Raw genomic sequence first — 15,047 nt, 5'->3', positions numbered from 1 at the left:
CTGGGGCAGAGAAGGCTCGGGGGGCTCATCAATGTGTGTAAATATCTGAATGGAAGATGTTAACAAGGACAGGGCCAGGCCTTTGTCAGTGGTGCCTGGTGACAGAACCAGAGGCGATGGGGACACACTGAAACACAGGCAGTTCCCTCTGAACATTTTTACTGTGAGGGAGATCCAGCCCTGGCACAGGCTGCCCAGGGTGGGTGTGGAGTCACCATCCTTGGAGATACTGAAAGGCTGTCTGGACACGGTCCTGAGCAACCAGCTCTAGGTAGCTCTGCTTGAGGAGGGCGGTTGGACCAGATGACCTCCAGAGCTCCCTGCCAACCTCAACCACTCTGTGATTCCATGTGGGTGCAGCACCACCAGGGTCATTTTTTTCTGGGGAGCTTCCAGGCAACAACTCTGCTGTATTCTTTCGTCTGGTGAAACACAATGGAAATGATAGCAAAATGATCCCTCAGAGAGGTAACACTTACCAGCTAAATGCAAAGCTGAATGACTTCAAATATTAATTTTCGGTTTAAGGTCTAGTCTATCTGAATGAAGATACATGTTGTTTTTGCAGTGTGTTGCCTCCAAGTACTTGCTCTCAGCATCTTGAATCCCCTTAAGGCCGAGGACTGACCTCAGGATGTGCAGATCCAGGTAAGCAGTCTCATCACGGCATCGTGCAGAAGATAGATGCTGCTACCTTCCCCCTTCAGATTTATGTCTGGCAGGTGGACCTGCCTCCATGGCACTGTCACCGAGCTGGGCATCTCAGACACTACCTACCGTCTGGCAGAACTCTTCCTTGCTCATCAGGCTGTCTGCTGTAAACGCTGTGTTTGGAGCCTCACTCTACTTTACTTACAGAAAGTAGTTGCCCACTTTAGCACTGAACCCTAGAACAGGACACCTGGTTTGATATGCCTTAGTCCTCCAAAATTCAGGAAAAAAACCACTGAGGAAATTGTAAATATGTAATACATAAGTATGGTGAGTGTATATGTATGTACATACATGTAAAGGGTAAACTTTATGATCTATGTAAATTTCATGATTGTTATAGTGGACATATTTTATACTATTTAGCATGCCTTTATAACCACATTTACTGCATGTATAGTTAATATAAATTTGTGAAATTTTCCCGTACGATTATCTCCTTCAAAATGTAGGACACGTAAGAGGAGGATTTTGTTAGTGTATAGCTCGTATTTTACACTGAAAAAATCTAATGCAAAACGTTCTTATGGATATATTTTTATTAAACATGAAATATAACATATCCATCAATATCTTCAGCGGGTCTTAGATCAAATTTTGTATTTTTCCCTATAAATTAAAAAAGTCAACTATTTAAACTACATTAATACAGAGGCTACAGAACACTTTTCAAAATGAAGACTATAGCCCTAAATTTGCACAAATTATGTCATCATTTAGTCTTTTATTTTGATGTGTCAAAATTCAGTTAACAACATGACTTCTGAAAGAACAAAGATGAAATAAGAAAAGACAAATCTTCATAAAGGAGTAAGGCCACTGTGGCTAACCCTGGGTTACCAGAGTCAATACAGTAGTCACTTTCAATTTCCTAGCTGTCTTGAGGTTTGAAGTTGGTTCCACTAAGGCAAACACATTTTCGGATGTCCAGAATGACCAGATGTCTTAGCTGCAAGACCAGTTCTTTGGAATGGACTTTTCAGATCCCCTTACTTCAGAGCGGGGTGACTCACAGCATCAGACACCTCTGTTGTGACTTGTGCTGAAGTGCTGGCTGGTATGATGTTCAGGTAAATATCGTACTGTTGGTCCATGCCAAGGTAACTGTCACTCATGAGATACAATGTGTAGATACACCTAAAATGTAAAAAGCAGAATCATTAGTTTGGAAATTAGGTCTTGGCTACCTGGAAAAGATAATCATTACAAGAACTTAATATGTAAATTTGTCATACTTTCCAGGAGTTTCTGGAGTATAAAAAGCAACAGAAACAGTATTTCGATTTCTGACATATCCAGTTCTTTTCAGGGCGATGAGTTCTTTTTTATCGACTTCTCCCAATATCAAAAACCAGCCTTCATCTTTAACTTTGGGGAATCGCGGAGCCACTGCTTTACTGTCTTGCTTTCCCTGTTGGGAAAAAGAAACATCTCAGTACAATCAGAAATCATCTTTCTGAAATGCCATTCTTCCTTGAATGAAAAACACCTCAAAAATCACATTGTCATGAATTGTTACATAAGACTATAATTTAGCCAGACTAAAATACTGCTGTTTCTTTCATGATGATTTTTTTTTTCCTAAAAAAATCATAGTCCACAAGAAAAACCTAGAATATGAGACACTACAGCACTTATTTTGTAAGCTATTAAAGCTCGAATGGAATTGATAGCATCATAGAATGTTTTGGGTGGGAACAGTCCTTAAAGACCACCTAGTTCCAACCCCCCTGCCCTGGGCAGGGACACCTTCCACTAGACCAGGTTGCTCCAAGCCCCATCCAACCTGGCCTTGAACACTGCCAGGGAGGGGGCAGCCACAGCTTCTCTGGGCAACCTGTTCCAATGTCTCACCACCCTCACAGTGAAGAAATTCTTCCTCGCATCTAATCTAAATCTCCCCTCTTTCGTTTTGAAACTGTCACCCCTCTTCCCATCACTATACTCCCTGGTGAAGAGTCCCTCCCCACCTTTCCTGTAGCCCCCTTTAAGCACTGGAAGGCTGCTATAAGGTCTCCCCGGAGCCTTCTCTTCTCCAGGCTGAACAACCCCAATCTCAGCCTGTCCTCATAGGGAAGGTGCTCCAGCACCTTGATCATCTTCGTGGCCCTCCTCTGGACATGGCTGAGCAGGTCCATGTTTTACTTGTGCTGAGAACCCCAGAGCTGAATGCGGTACTCTAGGCGGGGTCTCACCAGAGCAGAATAAAGGAGGAAAATCACCTCCATCAGCCTGCCGGCCACGCTTCTTTTCCTGCAGCACACGATATGGTTGGCTGCGGGCGCACATTGCTAGATCATGTTGAGCTTCTTCCCAAGTCCTTCCCCACAGGGCTGTTCTTCATCCACTCATCTCCCAGCCTGTATTTGTGCTTGGGATCGTCCTGACCCAGGTGCAGGACATTGCACTTGGCCTTGTTGAACGTCATGAGGATTGCATAGGCCCAACCTCTCCAGCCTGTCAAGGTCCCTCTGGATGCTGGATGGCCTCCCTTCCCTCCAGCGTGTTGACCGTATCACACAGCTTGGTGTCATCAGCGAACTTGCTGAGGGTGCACTCAATCCCACTGCCCGCGTCGCTGACAAAGATGTGAAACAGCACTGGTCCCAGTACTGATCCTTGAGGAAGGCCACTCGTCACTGGTCTCCACTTGGACATTGAGCTGTTGACTCTTCGAGCGTGACCATCCAGAAAATTCCTGATCCACTGCGTGGTCCATCCATCAAATAAATCCATGTCTCTCCAGTTTAGAGACAAGGATGTTGTGCAGGATGGTGTCAAATGCTTTGCACGAGTCCAGGTGGATGACATCAGTTGCTCTTCCCTTATCCACCAAGGCTGTAACTGTGTCATAGAAGGCCACCAAAATTCGTCAGGCACGATTTGCCCTTAGTGAAGCCGTGTTGGCTGTCACCAATCACCTCCTTATTTTCCATGTGCCCTAGCATAGCTTCCAGGAGGAAAATACTGTTCCCTTTTTGTAATTTCATCTAATATGTTCCAAATGCTGTTCTCTGCAGAAGGGTTAATTGTAAATCTAGTGTCTTTAAATAAAGCTAAACAATATTGTTCAAGATTAATATAAAGACAAAAACAGCCCTTGAAGTCTTTATTTGAGGTTGATATAGCAAAAGGAAAGATTATTTCAGTGATTCTTTAAGACAGTGACTTTACTGCTGACAGCTGAAGATACAATGATGCGCACTCAATCAGCATTCATTTCGTGTTCTGTAGACGGAAAGGTTTTACTGAAGATTTACACAAAAGAAAAAGCACCACTGTAGCAATGAAGCTTCAGAAACAGTTTGATCCAGTTTTTTCTTACAAAAGAGGGATCAAATTCTAGGAGAGGTTTATAAAACAGTGATCACTGCATGAAACGCTCCTGCTCCTTTCTTTCCTGTGGCTTCTGGTTAGGAAAAGTCTCTGTCAGTAACTGGCAGAGCAAATAGAACCACTCACGGAGGAGCTCTGACCCTTTTTTCCTTCCTACGAATGAGACAGTCTCCCCTTGAGGCTATGGTGCACCTGCTGTAGTCAGGACAAGAAGTCCTTTGGGAAAGTATACTTTTCAAATATAATTCTTTAACTAAGTTAACTTCAGGGTTTACAACAGAACATACCATTTCCATTATTATTTTTATCAAAATGGAGTTGTCTTAAGAGTCTCAGAACTAACATTTAAAACTCTTCTTTGCATCTTAACAAAAATGTTGGTAATTATCATTAAGTGATAGCTGCGGTGACAGCAGTGCCTGGTTTGAATGCAGGAGGCACGGTCCTCACCCTTCCAAAAGCCCACAGACAGGTACAGTGTGTTGCTGCTGCTACGGGCAGGGCAGCTGGAGACCCGCACAGCTGCCCGTGTTTCTGCCTTGGCACACGGAGACTTGCTGAGGGCCCAGTGAGGTGACCAGCCCAAGCGGAAAGGGATGTGCTTTAACTGGGTGAAGGGGCGGGACTGGCATTTAGGTGTGGGAAAGAATTGTTTGTAGATGTTGTTTTAGGAGCTGTTCAAAAAAAGCTTTGCATGTAAAATATGCGGAAAGTATCCTCAGTCACGGCCTGAGGACGTGTTACGAGTAGAAACGTATTTGTAGGTATGGGTCTGGTATGCAGAATGGAGGTACATGGGAAGCTTATCATATAAACTGCTTTGGGGAAGGAGGATTTGCAAGAGTACAAGTGGTAGGAGTTTGGGACTGGCAAGTACTTAAATACTGCCTGTGAAATTATCATTCTCTACTGTCACTGCTTATAGTACCCACACAAGTGAACTTTATGAGTTTCTGCTTTGTAAAAAATGAGAGAATTTTTTCCTTGACTTGCATTGGTCTAGGATTTCACCTTAAGAGTCTACTTCCTATTGCAACCTGAAAAACCATTTGCCAGAAAAGGCCTTGAAAGCATACTCGAACCATTAAAAAAACCTGTTATGCTGTATAAAGCATTATTGATACTGTACATGGATTATTGGAAACTTGTGCACTTGGGAAGGAAATGATAAATTAATCTACCTGATACCCCATCTGGGTTCTCTGCAGATTTATTTGGAGCACATACTCTTGATCAGCATGTAATCTGATCCATCTTTTGTCATCTCGCGTGTCCGTTGTCAAAAGAGGAACAGGCACTTCGTTCTGCGGCTGAACTGGGTCATCCCAACAGCCCTTAATGCTCAGGCTGACGTTCAGAATTGGCAAACGGCACAAGAAATTCCAGGCCTGTGGAAAAAACAGATCCCTGTGGATTAAAAGACGATCTGTGCAATCACTGTCACTGTAACAGTAACAATTCAATGCACAGTCTACATATTTATTCTATATTAATAATATTTTATTATGTATTAGAATATCATATATAACTGTACAATTCTCAATCATAAGCATAAAATACTTTTCATTAACCTCCTACTCTGCTTTCTTCTAAGCAAATAAAACAAACGTGAAACTCCTCAAGCACGTTACACATGCCTCACTAAGATTACTGATGTCTGAACACAGGAAAAATTCCTTACCACTCCCGATTAAAGTATTTTTTTCCTATAAGCCACTTAAAAACTAGTATAATTAAGTTTTAAATTAAACTTCCTTAGCATAATCCATAAAGAACAAGTCACTGCAGTGCTAATTAGCAATGGGCAAACCTCAGAGAGTTCAGAGGATCAGTTCAGATAATTAACCAAAAGTTCAACTGCATATGCAAAGTTATCCCTAGGTTTTTTTTAAGGTTTTCTTGCATCGATCTTCATGAACCCTCCTTCTTACAGTCCTCGTGAGGAATCTTAAGTCTCTGTGGTTTCTCGTGAACTGCAGCAGGCCCTCAACTTTCATCCTTGCACACAGAACTGTTGTTGGAGGCACACCATTTGTGTAGCTGAGCATGACGCTCCCTCCAACCTTAAAGAGGCATCCCGAAAATGCAGCCCTACGTATCCCTCATTTTGGTCTCTATCAAACGATGAAAAGCAGCTCTGAGGAGCTGTGACAAAAACGGAGGGGAGCAATGCAGGCTTTCATTTAGTAAGAAGAAAATGAGCATGTTCACTCAATTAAATTTGTGAGGAAGATGAAATGGAAAAATGGGCTGTGGAATGGAGGCAGTGATTTGTGGCCTCACTGTGGCTGAAAAAGACAGATGAGGCTGGCACTGGAAGAAAAGAACCAACAGACCAAGAACCACCCTCTGCCCTGCCCTCCTTCCCCTCCACTCCCAAAACTAAACGGGAATCAGCACCTCACCCATGTTTTCAAACAACACATATGAAAAGCCAGAGGGCGGGAAGGAGATGAAGGAAAGAAGAATATTGATCTTGGTAAAGAGCCAGCAGATGTCAAAATGGGAAGTTGTGGGAATGAAGAGCGTAGGCATAGTCGCATGGGCAATACTGCCACGGAACATAAATGTTTTATCCGGAAAAAGACTAAAATATATTTTATTTTTCACATATTGGTTTGACCATCTTCTGTTTCAACACAATCTATTCTCGTTTAGATTGTGCTTGATGTGTCTCTGATTACTTTTTCTGTGCTAGAAGACGTAGAGCCCTAATGAAAGCTCGGTTTGCTTTTTGGAGACATAATTGCCATGATTCATACTGACAGTAATGGTACATGTTAATACAGAATTAGGGAGACAGCAGCCAGGGTAAGCAGACCTAAGATCGCACTGTCACAGGGAAAGGTGGTGCCGTCCCTCTCTCCAGCGTCCCCCCCCGCCCCAGCTAGCTGTCCCCCTCCATCCCCAGTATGTTGGCCGGACCGTGCTGCGATTGTGCAGCTAGATGGATCAGCTCGCTAATCATTTTGGTGACAGCATGAACTTACAGCAGCTTAAAGCTGATTGTGGAAGCATATTCTCTAATCCTGTGAGTACCCTGAATAAGCATGAGCCTTCAGTGCCACCAAAAGAAGTGGTCCAGCCTCCTCCCCCGCCGGCACAAGCATTCATGCGGCCACTTGGCTACAGGCCATTTTGAGTGTCAGCGAGAGGGTTGATGTGATCCCTCCTCCCCTCATCCCCAGATGCTCGCTCCCACCTCCTGGCCCGATCCAGCCGCAGCGTTTGTGCAGCTGTGCAGTGAGCTGGGTCAGGAGAGGTGAAAATGGCACGGGGAGGGCAGGACTGCCCATTTCGGCTGCAGCGCAGACTTAGGTCGGATTAAAATGGCTGCATTACCAGAGCCTGGCTGAACGAAATGAGAAAACCGATTTAGGCTAAAAACTAATCTCTCTCTCTCTTCCCTCTTCTGTGTGCTGCACGAACAGCTGTGTCTGTTCAATGGAGGAGGTGGGGAGGGCCAGCTGTGAGCGCTCAGGAACCGCAGTGTAAAAGCAGGGGAGCCCGATGAATTGCGCTGATGTTCTTAATATAGTGCCTCAGCTAAGGAAGGGTAGGAAAACTGTAACAGAAAATAAAGAGCTAGGACGTTAAGGGAAAAGACATCCCTCTTTGTCCCTGAAAGGGGAAAGGGGGAAAAAAGGCAGCACCTCGAAGGAGAAAAACCACCACAGGCATTCTGAATTAATTAATTGTTGCCAGGGTTTTGCTACATTTAGCACACAAGACACTACTAAAATCACCTCCAGCAGATCACTCTGGATGAGATAGCCCGAGTAGTAACACCTTAGCTGGCAAACGATTGTAAGTTTATTGCAAAGGTTTTTAAGATGAAGCTTGCTGTAGGAACTGTACAGACCTGCCGCATCAGACCTTCCGTGCACCAAAGCAGCGTACTCCTGCTGCGTTCGGTACAGGCACCCTAACACACCAACCCCGTGATCGGCCCTTTGGCTACACTTTAGATATCATTTACCTGGAAACCGTGTACCATCTCAGAGGACAAGACCTGTCACAATTATGTTAGAACAAAGTTTAATTTCAGCAGAGATCATAATGTATTAACTCCTTTAGAGGTGTCACCTGTCGCTCTGTTGAAGACTGTGATTTGGTCTGGTTTGTACCGTACAGCCCCAACATATTCTACTTGTCAAAGGCTGTCGTGTCCTCGTGTAGCTTTTACAGTGCACACAAACCAAAGTAACTCTGAGCAACTTTCTAATTAGACAAGGAAGTAGCTGTAATACGTCATTCTCCCGGCCTTGTGTATGTGAAAATTAAAGGCAAACTTAGTACTGCTCAATCACTGATACGGTATGGACAGCAGGCTGCCTTTTTATCATCTTTGCAACGTGGAGAAAATGAAGAAATTCTTTTCTTGCTGAGGAAAAAAAAAATCAAGTAGTAGCAGCTGAAAATGAAAAAGGAGATTACAGGAACACAGATACTTCCAGAGTAAAAGCAGCTAATACTGCAGCAGGGATAGTGGTTTTTTTCAGTCTTGAGGTTTTTTTTTTTTTCTCTTTCAATAATATAAATATCAGCTTAGCATTTTAAAAGGTGCCTAATGCCTAAATGACTTAGAAACTGAAAAAGACTGTTAAAGAAATACAATTCAGAATGAATCACTGAAACAAACATGGCGCTTAGGCCAAAGATCAGAGTTACAGTCAAAAGAGTTTTTGAATTTAGGCTGTCAGCTTTCTAAGCCCCGCTGACTTCCAGTGAGGTTTAGGGTTATAACTAACTTTTGGAAAAATCAAACTCAGGCTCCTACATCACTTAGGTATTTCTTGACTATTTTACTGATTTTTTGCTGTATAGGATGACACAAAGACATATTATGTCCTTTTAAATATACCAACATGCCCAACGTTTGCATATACATATATACTATATATATATTTACCTACCAAATCCATAGATTCAAATCATAATCACATGAGAAATTCTTCAGGAACCTTTGATAACATCATTAGCATTTTTGCCAATAATCTGTCTCCCCAGGACTTAGCCTAATATTCCAAATCCATGAGCAGCTTCAAGAGCTGCTATTTAAAAATTAATTACCAATCTGCTTAAAAGGCATTTTCTTCTTTCCAAATGTGAAATTTCTTCCTTTTCCAGTCTGCCTCAAATTTATGTAAAGCTCAAGCTGTTTTTACCAGCTTCACGCTAGTAACAGGTTTAAGATAGAGGTTCAATATACTGTGAGTGAGACGCAAAAGGTTTGTTTAGGAAAAGAATGGTTTTGGCAATTTAGTGGCGTACTTATCACTTTATCTGACTTTGTTCAGGTCTGGTGCCAGAATGCTAGGCTTAAGCTCTGTAATCTTACATTCTTTCTTTATAGAAAATATTTCATAAAGATGCATTCTTTATTGAAGAATTTTTCTCTTGGTTGGCCCCTGTCTAAGCGTGCATCGAAAGACTTTACGTATGAAGACACTCAACAGGCAGTCTCAGTTTGAATTTTAATTCTGTGCAAGGTATTACAATAGTTTTTTCTTTTTTTTTTTTTTTTTTTTTTTTTTTTTTTCCGGAAAAAAAACCTGCCATAAAGAATATAAAATATCGCTATAAAGGTTTCACATTTGCAATGGCCTGCATAATACAGTCATGGCTTCGCTATACCCAATATGGCCATTCCCAACTCACGGAAACGAAACTTTCTCCTTGTATGATGCAAAGACATTATGTTTTTCCCTCTTATATGCCTCTGTATTTACAAACAGATATATAGAGGCACAGAGTCATTCACAGCGTGAACGTACACACACCACATACACACAAGCTATTTTTGAAGAAACTGCTAAGACATTTCAATACCAGCCAAACATATTTATCTGAGGATTAATCTTCATCTATTGAATCAGACGAGAACACTGCCATGCATACAATTATTTAATTAGCAGCCAAATCCTCTGCCAGTCAGCAGCCGTTCCAGGCATACTGATGGGGCAGTAGATGCAAATCTCACAGTAGTACTGCTTTTTCTCATTACTACTGCAATTAGCACTTAAATTGATGCTTTAAACATACTAATTTCTGGAATAATTCAGGATTTGTATGTTACCTGGGATCGCCTCACTGCAGAGACGACACCAGATTGCTACGCAAATTGAAGCACTTTTGAGCCAAATAACCATCATCATATCAGACAGAGCCAATTTGCATTTGCTTTTAAAGATAACAGAATGGCAATTTATGCAAATAAATTAAGTAAGTTTACTTCTGAGTTCTCCCTGAACTAATTATAACAATGTTCTAATTTTTCATCACATCTAAAAGTTGGACTGAAATCAATGTGTATTATGTTAGAAATCTGTTGTTAAAGGAAGCCTTGTTTTGATGTCGATACATTTTCTTAATTCAGAATTTTGATGTTAATTTAGTTACAAATGCAGATGCCTGTTACAGACATTTAAGTACTTTTCTTCTTGTTTGCATACCAGTAAAAGGTTTAACTGAAGCTGAACAGTCAAACACAGGACATATTGCTGTCCTTTTCAATATTCAAGTAAAAACCATCTGAAGTATAGCTTTTGAAGATTTCATCTTTCGTACATTTATTTGAAATCAATAGGCTTAGCATGCGATGAACGCTATGGAATATAGCTGTCCTTTGCTGGGAAGGGCTTGAAAATCAAACTGCAAATAAGACTCTAGCAGCCTCAACATTTTGGAATAGTATTCTTTTCTTTTCCCTGTGAAGTGTGAAATTTTCATCTGCTTTTTCTGTTTCAAATAGAAAATGAGAGATGGATCTTTTACCAAGGGTATTCCCAGAAAAAATGGTGTTTGACAGCCCACTCCAGAAGCCAGCTACGATGACATTTGCAGTGCGCGAGTTCGTAGTGCGTAGCTGGCTATGGAAAGGTGGGTAACACTCAGCAGACTGAATGACCTAGAGAAGCATCTTTAGAGCAAAGAGATGTGGTAATATCAGCCATAAACCAGACTCTGTTACTGGTTACCAGGGAATAAGAGAAAAAAATACTAAGAAAAGAGGCAGAGAAGAGCCTTTGTGAAGCTAGCAGCACCTTGAAATGAGAGCAACAAATGTGTTGCACTTTATCCAGAACATGGCATTTGCTGAAGGGAAGTGAGGAGAGTATTTCTTTTCCCAACGACTCTCCCTTTCCAATCGCGTTGATAATGACCACGCGTAGCAACTATTACCTGTGAAACGTGTGCTGATTGCAACTCACTGTCCACAATGGAAGCAAAAACATTCTCTTTTCCTTCGCAGGCAGCCATTAGTTCAGGAAGACACTCGATAGGTCCTTGGTAACCTCCACGCACGCTCTTCCTTTTGCCTTGGCTCCACTTCCTGATACAGACAGCAAAACATATGCCCCGGGAGGGAAAGCAAACATTTCTTTTCAGTTGTTTTGGTGGTAAAACTCGATATCAGTTTCTGTTATTAAATGCTTGTCATTTATTTTTGGGTAGCACTAATTACTGCATCATCTAGGCACCTATAGAGCTTTAGCATTATCTGTGATATTAAGATGGATACTAATGTATTTTTATAATGGCTTCAAATAAAGAGATAATTAATAGACAGAGTTAGATTTGTTAGGACTTGGAACCCTTCCAGTGATCTCTTGTTAATTTGTCTGGAATCATGGTTCTCAAAATAATCTGTGGGGGTTAATTAATCAATGAATATTGAAAACAGAAACAGAAACTCCATTTGGGAAAGCATCACTGTGAAAGAATGAGTTCTGCTTCTGATGCATTAACGGACATTCTCAGGCACAACAATGACATTCAAACGCAATCAGCAGTCAGAAGTGGAATGAAATTTCAAACCTGCAAACGCTTAGAAGAATTACATACCGAAAAAGGTAAAGGTGTTGTAGCTCTATATTGGGCAAAGTAAGCAGGGAAGAGTCATGTATCCATCTCCCCTGAACCACCATCTGCACCAGATTGGTTATATTCAGAGCAGTCACCAGCCAGCCATGATGTGCTGCAACATCCAGCATTGCCTAATCAAAGGAGACATAGATAAAAAAACCCCAGAACGCAAGTATAATTGTGTACCTGGTTCACATAAGTAAGAGCATTTATTTAAGGTTTAATGTACAGGAATTTCTAGGCCTTCAACACAGGAATTTACTTCAACCGTTATGGATGGCAGTGGACACCTCTTGAATTAACCTTGAAAAAAGATGGATTAATCCTGCATCATCATCACCATCATCAACTCTTACCCTTGAAAAGGTAATTCACACCATGGTTTTGGGGGTGAGAGCAGAAGGTGGGACCTTTTCCTTACAGATAACCTCTCTTTTTCATAATCAGAATAAAAGGAATACATCTCAAAGTTTACTGTGAAGGAAGAAGTTACAATTAACTGTAGTATTGCTTTATATTTTGACATGAGAGCTTTGCCAGCATTGCATAATTATTCAAAAATCCTTGAACTATTTAAGAACAACAACAACAACAACAACAACGTGTTCACATTTGTTCAAAAATTTAATACTAATATCACTTACCTGTAGCTGTTATTATTCCTATTTCAGAGTAAGGACTTAAAAAATCTCTTGAATAGGACTAGACAAAAACCACTAAAATTTACCTTAATGAGCATTTTTAAGGTCTTGTTCAACACTGACACCTAACTTGAAATCTTGAAGAAAGATTACAAAATAGCCAACAGTTTACCTAGGGTAAGTAAGAACGGTCGGAAAAAACATGGATTTCACCCTTTGCATTGTAAACAGTTGACTGTTTTGAGAATGAGGGATGCTTGGCTGTCTCTCCTTTGGCATCTCTATCCTGAATCCGAAAAGCTTTCCCAAAGCACATAAAAACCCCAAGCAAACAAAACCCCCTATCCAGCTACACATCACACTAAAGTGTTAACGACCATCCTGCCTTCCATGTCTCCCCAGTTTCTGTTCCATTTCTGCTTACTCCGTTTTCGACAATACAAATAAAAGGCGTAGGACAAGTATCACTAGCTTAGAGATCCCAATCTGCAAAAGTCGTTATGGATTGTGCACTGCGAGAGGCCCTATTGACACGAAAAACCTGTTTTGCTTGCTTTTCTCCTGACCGGACCTAAAGTCTGTTTGGTCAGTCTGAAAGAGAATTTAAGAGTTCTTCTAAAGGAGAAAGGACCAAACATGAGCTTTTGGTTTCAACATATTTTTTTTCAGTACTAAATGCAGTTACGTGAATATACAGCATACTTCTCACCCTGTCTAGAGCACATTAAAACACTTATTATGATCTATAGAAGCATTTCAGCTGGTGAAGAAAATCATGCTATGTTAGTTGTCTTGCTTAGTTTGTTGTTTAATACCATTATAATCACAATAAAATGTGGGCCCTCATATTACAACACTCTAATTCAGTAGAAAGTCATGTATTTAAAAGTGGTTTGTCATGCAGGAAATTAGTAGAAAATGTTTTTTAAGCGAGCAAGAAAAGAGTCTGGTATATTGAACAGTTCTTTAAATACCATTTCCTTGGTATTAGGAGATCGTAGTTTGATTTTAATACTAGGTTAAGATGTTTCCATAGGTTTTTCTTTTAAAGACAAATGATATCGTTTGATACTTCCTTAGACAGCAGGTACCTGCATAATTTTAACTTATTTTCCAGCCACTAGTGTAATGAGGAGAAGCTGTCTTTGTAAGTCTTTACATTTAATCAAATGTTTTACAGACAAACAAAAGGCAGCATTTACTTAAGGCAAACTAAACAGTGAAATCTTCTTTAAACAAAGGAGTTGTTTACACACGCAGAGCTATTTCAATTAAATTACACCGATTCTGGAGAAATACTGAGTTTAAAGACACAAGTTAGTTTCAGTCCTGGCCAGTCACACAGTTTATTTTAGCAGTTTACAATGCAATTTCAACAGGTTTTATTCCAGATTGGGGTGATAAAACCAGTGACACTTAGAAAAATATTTAAAATGTTACCCTCTATTACACAAATGTGGTCTCATTTCTCATGAATTGTGGATAAAGTGCCTTTCAGCTAATAAAGATCTAGATTTAACATTTAACTTGTCTTTTTTGAAGGCAGAGCCATAGCACCCTAAAACACTCTAATAACATTCCTAGTGTCCCTAGAAATAGCACCTCACAGCACAACACTAATGGCTTGCTTTCCCTGTCTTTTCACTTGGCTTTCCAGGGTGATTTCCAGGTCTGATTTTTTTACTGAATAGAAAATAACATTATGTTAAAAATCACATTTGAAAGGAGCAGCTTTATGGTCTGTATATTTATGTGTTGGTTCACATGATTTTCAGTCAGATAAAGAGGGAATTGTTCTCAGCATGTATCAGAGTGAAGTCTGTCTTTCAAACTTACAGGGCATGTTGCTCCTTACCTGCTTCCACATCTTAAAATATACTGAAACCTACACATACAGTACAGTCCGTGTCTCTGAGTGTGTTGCTGAGACCATCTGGTATCTCTCTCCTGTTCTCCACCACCTGATTCTTGTTCTTTCCTTTCTGCTATTCTGACACAGCCTGAAACATCACGTTCCTCAATGACGAGACTGCTGTATAGCCGTGAAGAACAATGGGTGCATAGATATCCTGTCTTTTCCACGAGCAGCAAGAATACAGTAAGTTGTATTTTCAGTCAGCATGAAGTAGTGGTATTTTCATAAAATGCTTCTGACAATACATGCATAATGCTGGTTTCATTGTTTTCTTTCTTTCTTCCTTTTTTTAAAAAATCTATTCCCCTACCCCCACCCCTTTTAACAGAGGTTTGAAAAGGGGAAAGGAAGAGAGAAGACGTAAGAGAAAGATAAATCTAAAACAAGCTATACACTGAAATTAACTGGAGGATCCTTTCACATAGAAAATCTCCTAGAAATTGATAGAGGCCTACAGATAGATATCCCGTAGGGAGTAAGGAAAGCCTGTGTGTGTGAGACTCTGTGTTCCACATTGTTATAATGAATCCACATGGTAAATCCTCTTTTCCTCCTTATTTTCTGCTTCTTCACCC

The 15,047-nt window shown here is 40.8% G+C and overlaps 1 protein-coding gene across 2 annotated transcripts in view; it reads right to left on the bottom strand.

Moving 5' to 3' along the window:
- Window positions 1–1,300: 1,300 nt before the first annotated feature.
- The window catches only part of ASCC3 (activating signal cointegrator 1 complex subunit 3), a 270,966-nt gene continuing 257,219 nt past the window's right edge, over window positions 1,301–15,047 (bottom strand). For both annotated transcript variants that reach the window (XM_086482448.1, XM_086482447.1), the window contains exons 37-41: window positions 11,896–12,047; window positions 11,233–11,383; window positions 5,229–5,435; window positions 1,947–2,122; window positions 1,301–1,848 (exon numbers count right to left, since the gene is read on the bottom strand). In XM_086482448.1, the coding sequence (XP_086338574.1) occupies window positions 1,701–1,848; window positions 1,947–2,122; window positions 5,229–5,435; window positions 11,233–11,383; window positions 11,896–12,047 (834 nt within the window). In that variant the 3' untranslated portion in view covers window positions 1,301–1,700. The remainder of the gene's footprint in view (window positions 1,849–1,946; window positions 2,123–5,228; window positions 5,436–11,232; window positions 11,384–11,895; window positions 12,048–15,047) is intronic.

Source organism: Leptosomus discolor, chromosome 2 (assembly GCF_034619465.1).
Source record: "Leptosomus discolor isolate bLepDis1 chromosome 2, bLepDis1.hap2, whole genome shotgun sequence".
In the NCBI taxonomy this organism is placed as follows: Eukaryota; Metazoa; Chordata; class Aves; order Leptosomiformes; family Leptosomidae; genus Leptosomus; species Leptosomus discolor.
Note: the sequence above shows the minus strand (reverse complement) of the source record. Positions and strands in the feature narration are given on the sequence as shown.